We start from the raw sequence: 10,942 nt of genomic DNA, 5'->3' as shown, positions 1-10,942 counted from the left end.
AGAGCACTTTGGATGAAACTTTCCTGCTTCACTTCCCTTTGTGCAATGAAACAAGCTGCTCATTCAAATCAACAGCTTGTGCTGGCGTGAACTGCTCATTGCCCATGGGGAACCAACAGAAAGATTCAGTTGGGATAAAGCCAATCCATCAGCCTCTGATGTGTAAACTATATTTGGAGAGAGGAAGAGTGATGCCAATTCATGGGCAAAGTGTATTTGGGATGATGAAGAGTGGTGCCAATTCATTCTGCATACAGACCAGCAACATGAGGTGTGTTTGCCTGGACCACACACTGTTTGTAGCAGCAAATTACAGAAAGTTGCATGAAAAGAACTAATGTATATGTGAAATGTCAGCTCTCCTGGTGCAGCAGGAGATGAACTCTGCAAGACTGCGCTACTTTGAAGTAAGGGGAGGTTAATCTTGGTGTTTCTCCATCCTTCTCCACAGCTGCACATTCAGAGGGGTCCAAATGTGTGCCTGCCTCCCCTGGCAGGAGAAGCCAACCTCCAAGGGCGTATGAAGCTCAAGAATAGGTAATTGGTAAAATAACTTCAGGGAACTGGGCAAAAAATAGTTCCTGCCCAGGGTGATGCTCCCTAAGGCGTCTCCCTCCCTCTGTTTTCTGCTTCTCTGCAAGTTTTGGAGTGGGAGGAAAACGCTTGAAATGTGACATTTCCTGCAAACGCCTGTCCTGTAATCTGCATGAAAGCAGGGGGAGGGATGCTGCTGGTGAGCAGCAGCTGGGGTGGCTGGGGAAGCTGGTGGCTGGGCTGCACACACATGCAGGTGAGGATGCTCGGTCTGCCCTGCGCAGGCTGTGGTTGGGCCGCAGATGCAGCGCTGCGGTGCTTGTCCTCCAGCCATCATGATAAAGCAGATCAGGCCTGGGCAGGGGGACTGTGGCAGCAGCGTTGGGAATGGAATCAGCCAGTTTCCCCCAGTGGAAAAAGAAAACCAACCCCACACTCCCCAGAACTCCGTAACGATCCAAGCTGCTGTGCGGAATGAGCTCCGGAGTCACCCCCGCTTCCCAGGGCAGCAGAACCACAGCATCAGAGCCCCCCAGGGCCCATCCAGGCTGGCTGCCTAAGGGAACAAGCTGGCAGTTAGTTGAGTCCTGGTGGGTGAACCAACAGGAACGAGTGGTCCCAGGGATGTTTGATACCAAAGGGCTTTTTCCTAGCTGAGGAGTTGTGTCACTGGGTGAAATCATCCTGTGCAAGCCTCCTCACCTGCTGCATGTGAAGTAACTTGCAGGCAGGTTTTGGGGGGGTATGGTTTAAAGTTATCTGTGTGGCAAGTTAAATACCTTAAATCCTTGAGAGTTTAGTGCCAAAACATGGCTCAGGCTCTTGGTGAACATGCCTGATGTCCTGCTAGGACAGAGCCCAGCAGATACATGCTTTGGAGCAGGAATACGTTGCTGTAGGGAAGCAGCACTAAGCTGGTTTACAGTTCCTTTGAGATATCACTAAATAATATCAGACAGAGGGGGGAAATAGCTACTTTTAATATGGGATAGCCAGGATTTGGAGTCTTTAGTCACACTCAGCATCAGTGACCCATGGCTGAGGTCTCCCAGGGTTTCCCTGCTCTCCCTGCTGAGGGTCTGCATTCCCTGAGCACCTCACCTCTTGGCTGTGGCTTTCTTGGGCAATCCAGGCACCATGGTTTGGAAGAGCTTCTGGAACCACTTTACCATGGAGCTGATACCATCCAGCACGCCCCACAGCTTCCCCAGCCTGCAAACCCAAAATAAACAGGCTGAGTTTGATGGCAACTCGATGCAGCCAACAGGGGAGGGTGTTAATGGCAAACGCACATTGTGATGCTCCTTTTCATACCCAAGCAATCCTATGGTGTTCCTGTTAGCCAGACCCCTCCCCCTGAGAGCTTGCCTTCAAGGAATACCAAACCCTCCTGTGGAGTAAGGGGATGCTGCTGTGCATGTTGATGCAGCAGCTGTGTCCTGGTCCATAGAAAAGAAGGGATTCACCATCAGCCCACGCTGCCCCAGAGGCTGCCCCGTGTGTTTCCAGCTGCTGAAAGGTACTGCAGCCCATTGCACACTTCAATGCATGCTAACCATGCACTGCGTCCCTGCAGCTATCTCAGCACTGCTGAAGCCACAACCACCGGTTCCTGTACCACTTTCAGCTTCAATGCCTCTATCAAGATGTTCTTACCCATTCCTGAAGAAAGCCGGCAGCCTGTAAGGTTGCAACAGGACCTTTGACAGTGGATCCTGAAGTCCAGAGAGCTGCTCATTCCTCCACATACCCAAGCCTGTATCCATGGATGACAACACAGAAGTAAATAAAGACCAGGAATTAGAAATAACCCAGTAAATGCAATAATTCTTCTTGCCGGGCAGCTCTTGCTGCAGCTCAGCCTGTAGGTACTAACCCCAGGCTTGAATCCAGCTCGAGCTGCTCTTACAAAGCTTCTTTGTCAGAGCAGCTACTGCAGATACAGGAATATTTCCTACAGTAACTAACTCAGTAATGTCTGTAAGGTAATACTGCGCCTCTCAAAGACTGCAGCAGCCCTCAGAGGCCCCGAAACCCAGCATGAGCACCCCAAATCTTCTACCTGGCAGGAAGCAAGGAGCTGGGCACTGTGTTTCCATTTTGCATAGGCCAGTGCACGTCCTTTTGGATGGGGCAAAGTCATTCTTCCCACATGAGATGGCAAAGTGGAAATTCCCATTGCAGTAGTTAAAGCCAAAGGCATCTGTGGGACACAAAAGAGAGGGATGAGGTCTGTGTGTGTGCTGTGTGTGTAGGCCAGCCTTAAGTCCTGGCTGTCACTTACTGTTCCTGTACAGGAAAAGGGCAGTGTCCTGGTACCCTTGGGAGAAGATGTCGTTCAAGACCTGCAAGGAGAAACGCTTGAGGTCACTAAAGAGCTTTCCATCCAGGCACTGACAGGATGTGCCCAGCTGTGGAGGGTTGGGGTGGCCCATTTGGAAGGCAGCAAGCACAGGCTGGCTTCCAATAACCAAAGCTGTAGTCCTTTGCAGGTTATTAAACCAGGGTGGACCCCATTCCAGGTTGGCCACCCCTCAGCAGTGCCCACCAAATAAATGCACTGCAAAATCAGTAGGTACTGCACCCTCCATGTGAGATCTGATTGATTACTGATGGAGATGGAGCTGAAACTTAAAGCTTGGGAAGGCAGGTCCAGCATCAGTTTGTTTTAACCAGACAAAGCTGGTGGCTTACCATGGTGCTGGGTGGAAAGAGAGCATAGCTAATCCTGCAGAGGTTTTCTATCGAGATCTGAATGCTGCCATTGAAGATCTGGAAGCAGAAGAAGATGGCAGGACAATCCCTTGGGCAGATATCGAGCTCTCCTGTGAACGGGGACACGGTGATCACAGGTTCCTCCAAGCTGGAAACAGGCTGCAGACCAGTGAATCCTCCATCCACGTATCGCTGAGGGGGAAGAGCAGAGGAGGGTTTGCTCTGGGGGTTGCTACGGTGTGTGTGTGAGTGAGGGCAGGGTCACTGAGAGGAAAGCAGGCAGAGGCAACACCTCCTGCCCCGAGCCGATCGCAGCATGTCCTTTCTCTTCCCACTTGCATCTCTCCCTACCCCTTGCTCTTCACCTTGGCCTCTGCCAGCTCTTTCTGCTGCCCTGCCTATGGCACCCAGTGGCTCCTCGCCCAGATGCTGTGATCCACAGCGATTATTAGAGCAGAAATAGTTATTTGGATTCACAAAGCTTTGTAAAGTTGTTTTGGCAGTCGTTGGCCAACTCAAACATCACTGAATTTAGAGTGTCCTATAGATTTCAAGTCCTGAGCTCAAGCAGCCAGGCTCCTGCATTTAATATTCCACCCAGCTATCATTAGGATGGGATGAAGAACAGGCTAGAAGGCTTTATCATCCTCCGTTAACTAAGCAGCATCCTAGGCTGAGATACCCCTCTCTGCTCAAGGGAACATAAACCCAAGAACATACTGCTGGGACAGTAAGTTTTACATGAAATAGCACTCACCACACCTCGGTACGATGGAGGGATGAAGCCACAGTAGATGGGAAGAAAGCAGCTGCAGAGGAGAGCCTGGGGGATGAGAGGGGTTGCAGAGGTAAATGGCCCTGTCAGAGTTGTCCTGGACAAAAGCTGTTGCCTGCAAAACCAGGCTGGACCTGGCTGTCGGTGCCACCTGGGCTTCGCATTTGACTGTGTCAAGAAGAAAGGTGTCAGTGAAGGGGAAACACCTCTCTTGAGAAGGGCAGAGTGCTTCAGTTTGTCATGTTTCGAGCTGCCAGCAGCATTACAGTTGTATGATTCATACATCACTGTCCAAAAGTGCCCTTCGACAGTGCCAAGGTGAAGCTTTGGGGTCATTTTTCATGTTTGAGGGGTTTTGGACAGTACCAAGACATCCTCCCAGGGCATTTTCATTCTGCTGAGATTTGTCCATGATAAAGCCACTGCTGGGCCATTCACAACCATTTTTTACCAATCTCATGACCTTGGAATAAGCATCCTGTGCTCATGGGTTGACCTAGGGCAGGCACCAGAGGGTGAAATCCAACATACCCATGGATTTGCCATCCTCTACTGGTCTGTTAGGGATTTACCCTGGGTTTCTTTCCCCCCGCAGCTCATTCATTGGTTAATCTGCTGCTTTTTGGCACCACAGACACTTTTTCCAGCTTTTCATCCCAGGGAAGTGCTGAGGCAAGGAGAGGAAAATCACTGCCAATGGGACTTCCCTGAGGAGAGACCTGTCCCGAAAGCTGAGAGGTCATATTAGCATTAACAGCTCTGCAAAGAGTCATTGGCACTTCCTAGAGCTGGCCAACACAGCAGCAGCTTTTTGAGGCTGGGAATAAACCTGCTTTCTGGCCCTAACAGCCTCTTCCACCCTCCCTCCAAGCCTCATGGAGCCCACTGTGGTGCGATCATGACACCCTGACACCTTCCCATCTTAGCTGCAGTTAAAGTCATCAATGATTAAGTACCTCCACCCCAAGCAGTAGGTAGAGATCTTCCTACAGCACCCAAGGCAGGTCCCTTTACCTGGATGAGCTCCTCTTTCGAGCTGAACTCCGAGGCCATGACGTTTTGGCCATCCACCACCCGCGTGAGGGAGATGTGCAGCCGCCCCGAAGCCAGTTGGTAGGAGTTCTCTGGTAGCATCCTCTGCAGAACAGCCTTGATATTTGCCAGCAAGCTGCACTTGGGAGAGAGGGGGCCCAGGATGGTTTCCCTGGCCTCCTTTGCCATGGCAAAGAAAAATTCCTTTAGATCATCTAATACAGAGGTGGGAGGGAAAGGTAGAGAGAAAGTCAGGATCTGCTGCCCAAACAGTTGTGAGTTTTATCCTGCTTTTAGCACTCCCCACAAATAAAGCTTTTTGCATGATACTGCTGCTACAGTGGGCGACATTGTGGAGAGGAGAAAGGGGACTATGTCCTCAGAGAGCAATGTATTGCTGAGCACAGCCTCAGTGGTGAAACCCCGTCTGCACCAGAGGTGGTTGCTCAAGAAGAGCCTGGCCAGGGATTAGGGAAAGGCTCCAGAGGGCCCTGGGAAGAGGTAGGTCCACAACACGTTCCTGCCTTCCACCTCCACGTGGCAGTGCCAGGCTCCACAATGGGCTTCACATGGGCAGCTGGGGCAACTCAAAGGTGAGGACGAGGGGCACACCACTGGTGACCTCCCAGCCGGTGTTAACAGTCATTACATGTGTCTGCACATCCCAGAAGCTGGATTAAAGGAGCAGAGCTGCAGAGCCATGGCCAAGAGCTCAGGAGACACCAGGTTTGAAAGGCTGCATCATGATGGGGGGAAGAGGGGTGCAGCAAAGCCTGTGGCCAGCCTGGCCCTGGGGAGCTCACCTGGGGGAACTGTAGCAATAGGACAAGGGGTGATGGGTTAAAACTGGAACAGGGAAGTTCAGGTTGGATCTAAGGCAGAAGCTCTTCCCTGTGAGGGTGCTGAGGCGCTGGCACAGGGTGCCCAGAGAAGCTGTGGCTGCCCCATCCCTGGCAGTGTTCAAGGCCAGGTTGGACACAGGGGCTTGGAGCAAGCTGCTCTATGGAAGGGGTCCCTGCCTGTAGCAGGGGTTGGAGCTGGAGGAGCTTTAAGCTCCCTTCCAACCCAAACCAGGCTGCGATTCTGTGAGTGCCCCATGCTGAGCAGTTAAACTCTTGCAGAAGAAACCTCATCACGCTCCTCAGTGCTGCAAAGAGCCATTCTTGCACCAGGGTGGCCATGGCACAAACCCGTGGGCTTGTCTTTGTAGGGGCAAAGGTGTCCAGGCTGTCTCGTGAGACTGCTTTAAAAGCACAGACAGATTAGATGGAGTGAACTCAAGTCAGCTGGAGCACCACAGGCATTAAGAGGGGTTATAAACATCCAAGCGGATGGTCAGGCCATGTGGGGTGATGATTAGTGCACGGTGGGTTTACATGCGGTCATCAGGGTGCTGAAAGAGCCAGAGACACCGCAGCTGGTGATGCACCCTCCGGGCACTGCCTGGTGCTCTGCGTCCTGGAACTGGGGAGGAACTGGGAAAAGTGCCCCCAGGCTGCTGGGCAGGAGGTGAGAGCTCACCCCAGCTCTGGGGGCTTTGCCTCTGGGCAGGGCTTTGACTCAGGCTGGGTGAAATGACCGTGGTGGAATGCCGTGACCACCCCTGCCTGCAGCAGCCTGCTGGTGACAAGCAGGAGGTGACCTGTGGGGTGGCAGAGGACAGCCTGGCTCGGAGAGCGGAGAGCCGCTTACTCGGGCTGCGATGCACACGACCACAGCCACCCTATGGAACACCCCATCAGGAGCCAAACATACCTTTAACCTTCTTTCCCCTGCCATCCTCTCAATGGGAATGTGACAGACTTTGTGCCACACTCACTTTCCTCATTAGAAACCAAACCAGAGTCACCACTGAACAAAAGGTCTCTTCTTCTCCTGGGGCACAAGATCATCTCAGCACCTCCAAGTAGATGGTGCCACAACCCCAGTGAAGCAGACCCCCATTTCAGCACCAGTGCCCACAGAGAGAGCAGTTACCAAACTGATTCATAGCTGGTGGAGACCCAAGCACCGTCCGATTACACCGGGATGAGGAATCAGAGAGGAAAGCTTTGGGGCCCTTGCTGATTTGTTGACGGGTTCATCCCCATATATGCAGAAAGGTTCTTTTCTGCTTTGTCTAACTACATTTGCCAAAGTTTTGATTCATTTGGGCTCCAGCAGAGGTTTCAGGAACTGGTTGTTTCCTCTCTGCTTCTCTGTGCCAGCGCCTCAGCACCCTCACAGGGAAGAGCTTCTGCCTCAGAGCTCATCTAATGTCCTGCTGATGAGCCCTTGATCTTTATCCCAGGGGAAAGGTGCTTGGCTATAGAGAAACAGGAATCATGCCTCATCTTCCCTTGTGCTGGGTAGGTTGAGTGGGATAACCCAAAGCAACTTGCAAACAAGGCTGTCAGCTCTATAGATACCTGTATGACAACCACGTGTGTCCTTTTGTAGCTAAGGATGCCGAGGGACCTGACCCATAGGGGACACAGGGGCTTTACATGGTTGTGCAGAGAAGCTGTGGCTGCCCCATCCCTGGCAGTGCTCAAGGCCAGGTTGGACACAGGGGCTTGGAGCAAGCTGCTCCAGTGGAAGGGGTCCCTGCCTGTGGCAGGGGTTGGAGCTGGAGGAGCTTTAAGGTCCCTTCCAATACAAGCTGGTCCATGACTCTATGATGTCCACCCACCACAGCCATGTGGACTTGTTTTGGAACACGTCTCAGCACTCCTTAGACCTCATAGCAGAGGAAAAGATCTGCTCCTTCAGCAGGAGCAGGGCAATAAAATGCAGTTGCATCCAGATTTACCGATGCAGTATCTGCCTGACCATCTGAAACAGATAACATTCAGACAGTAATAACCAGATTCTTCAGCTTGCAGCACCCAAAATTGCTCCAGGGTGGCTGCTAAAGTGGCCACATATGCAGGTTTCTTTTATGCCTTATGAGTGGCATGAGTCCCACCAGTGTCATGTCCCCAGTGCTGCTGCTGTTTTAAGGCTTCTCTGTTTCTATTCTGAAACAAACCCCCCATAACAAGGAAACCTGGACAATCACTGTCTTACCGAGGCCGATGCCGCACACCACGGCCGCGGCGATGAGCGAGCCGGCGGATGATCCATAGACCTTGCAAGCGGATTTGAGGAGTTCGGGAGCCAGCTCCAGGAGGGACTGAACCACCCCAACCTGGTACAGGGCGAGAAAGCCACTGCCCGAAAAGGAGAGTGAGAAAGGGGTGCTCAAACCCCGGAGATCCTCCTCAGCCATCTCGAGAGCCCGGCTCAGGTTGTCCTTTATCACCAGCTGAACCTCAAGCTGTCTTCTCCTCTGCTTCCTCCAGGCTCATCTCTGGCTGCACAGGAGAGCGTGAGATGGATTTTCTACCTCCCTCTATGACAGCTCCCCGAGGCGTTTAGATCCATGAGCTATTTTAATTGCTGCCTGTGCTAAAAACAGACATTTTCCCCTGATCAAAACAGCTCTTGTAATCCTCGGCCACAGCCAGATCATGTGCTCAGGGCTGACTCAAGGCTCCCCTGTTCTACCAAGCGATCTGAAGCACCCCAGGAGCCCCCCTGGAGATGGTCCCCACATTCTTGTGCCCATCGCATTTGGAAACATCCATGTAAAATTGTCTCTTTGCTTCGTGCTTCCTACATCCAGGGTGTTTTCCTAAACAGGATTCTCCATCAATCCCAGCTCAGGCACAGCTCAGCACTGAGTGAGTAAAGGCTTGTATAAGACACTTAAAGCCAGAGGGTGTTACACAAGGGGTGGGTGCAGGCTGTTGCGTCGGGTTAGGTTTGGTTAGGATTGCTTAGATTTGCTCCCCATTGGAATGGTTTTGTCTTCGCCTGACTCTTGAACCTCCTTTGGGAGGGAAAACAAGGAGCTGGGTTTGCTTTTCTCTCCCCCCTCAGCACTCTGTAAAGCCCCAGGAGGATGCACCCTGTTCCCCAGATCTGGGGTTACTGAACCAACCTCGAGCTGCCTTTGGCCTTTCTTCATTGCCTGGGTGGTAGTTGAAAAACAGGCAGAAATTCAGCAGATTTCCAGTTTCTGTTCAGCCTCAGCACCCCGATGCTGCTGCCAGCGAGCAGGATGCAAACTGTGTTTTAAACAGATGAATTTAACAAACATTACTCAGTATTATGTTGCTTCTGTTGTCCAAATCCACGGAGCGTGCACACTACAGCGTGACCATTACATATGTTACCTTCAAGGCTGTGTACAACTACATATACATGAGAGGTGCATGTATACAATAAGAAGCTGAAGGAGAGAGCTCTCCTTGCCCGTGTTGGTGCACCAGCATGGCCAGGACAGTGCAAGAACACAAAGGATGGTCCCAGCACCCTCATGCAACCTCTGCAATGCTGATTCACCCCAGTTTTCATTCTTCCTTGGCCATCAGTGAGTCCCCACCATGAGATTTGTATTCGCTGTGGTACCCAGGTACAGAGGCAAAGTGTCCCTGGGGTGCAGTTTTTAGCCTCTCATTGGGTGAGTCTCCCGTGAGTTCCAGCCTTTCCAGTGATCTCTGAGCTGTGGTCTGTGTGATTCATGCCACTGTCTCCTCCAGCCCTTGGGAAAGCAAATTCCTTCATTTAAAGGACTTCCTTCCTGCACTCACAAACATGAAGGGCAAAAGGAATCATCTCTTACTGTGACTGATCCCTACTGGAAATGCTTGAGAGCTGGCACACCGGGAAGAATTGTTCCAATGCTCTCTGTTCATTAACCCAGCCAGTTATGTGCATCAGGAGCCAGGGAATTCAGCAGGCACCTCCTTGATCGAGCTCAGTCCCAGATGATGCCAAGCTTTGGGAAAAGTGTAATCAATCCCATAGGACCTGCAGGAACACATTCACAGGATCTCAGACTGCTTTGGGTTGGAAGGGACCTTAAAGCTCATCCAGTTCCAACCCCTGCCACGGGCAGGGACCAGGATGCTCCAAGCCCTGTTCAGCCTGGCCTTGAACCTGGCCGGTTCCTCCATCCAGGGCACAGCACAAGGAGCTGAGCTTGCTACAAAATGTGGTGCTCCAGGAACACGTTGTGAATGCAAACCCCAAGGGAGCTGAGCCGGGGGATGTTCTTACCCCACTCTCCTTTGGGCACCTGGTGATAGTCTCTTTCCTTGCCACTGCCACAAAGTAGAGTATTCAATGGGATTTTCCATTCCCAGAGACAGCTAATGAAGGATGATGTGATGGCCACCAAGAAGCTGTTATCCCAGCAGGAAGACAAGTGGGAAATGTATGGTGAATGCAAGAGGGTCCCCAACAAGGAGATAGCTCAGCCCTACACCGAGGCAGGGCCAGCCTGGGCAGGGGCAGGGAGGCAAGGCAGGACAGACAAGAGGATGAGTGTCCATGCACAGGGAAGGACAGGAGACACTGACCTGGCAAGGGGAGAGCAGCACCCCAACAGCAGCAGCTCCAACCTGTGAGGACTTTACAGCATGCTTGGATACCGCAGGATCCCCTTGGGACCCTCAAAGCCCAAGAGCAGCCAGGCTTCGAGGGCATACTTTGGGGTCTTCATCTGAGGGGCTGCACAGCCACATCACAGCATCGAATTGTAGACTCATGGAATCAACCAGGTTGGAAAAGCCCTTTAAGCTCATCCAGTCCAACCATTCCCAGCACTGCCAAGGCCACCCCTAACCCATGGCACTGAGGCCTCGTCTCCACGCTGTGTGAACACTTGCAGGGACGGTGACTGCAGCCCTGCCCTGGGCAGCCTGTTCCAATGCCTGAGCACCCTCTGGGGCAGGAATTGTTCCTCAGCTCCATCTAAACCTGCCCTGGGGCAGCTTGAGGCCGTTTCCTCTTGTCCCATCCCTTGTTCCTTGGGAGCAGAGCCCAGCCCCTCCTGGCTCCATCCTCCTCTCAGGCACT

The 10,942-nt window shown here is 52.3% G+C and overlaps 1 protein-coding gene across 1 annotated transcript; it reads right to left on the bottom strand.

The window, feature by feature from the left end:
- Positions 1-2,087: 2,087 nt before the first annotated feature.
- PNPLA1 (patatin like phospholipase domain containing 1) lies at positions 2,088-8,783 on the bottom strand. Its single transcript, XM_062625661.1, has 7 exons — positions 8,105-8,783; positions 5,039-5,271; positions 4,007-4,072; positions 3,229-3,441; positions 2,819-2,879; positions 2,597-2,737; positions 2,088-2,290 (listed from the first exon to the last, which is right to left on the bottom strand). Exons 1-7 carry the CDS (start codon positions 8,304-8,306, stop codon positions 2,187-2,189), a joined length of 1,020 nt encoding a protein of 339 aa, XP_062481645.1. The 5' UTR covers positions 8,307-8,783; the 3' UTR covers positions 2,088-2,186.
- Between the last annotated feature and the right edge of the window lie 2,159 nt (positions 8,784-10,942).

This window comes from Pezoporus occidentalis, unplaced genomic scaffold, assembly GCF_034315485.1.
Source record: "Pezoporus occidentalis ecotype Australia unplaced genomic scaffold, CSIRO_AGI_Poc_V1 ctg280, whole genome shotgun sequence".
Taxonomy (NCBI): domain Eukaryota; kingdom Metazoa; phylum Chordata; class Aves; order Psittaciformes; family Psittacidae; genus Pezoporus; species Pezoporus occidentalis.
This window is presented reverse-complemented; position numbering and strand designations above follow the sequence as displayed.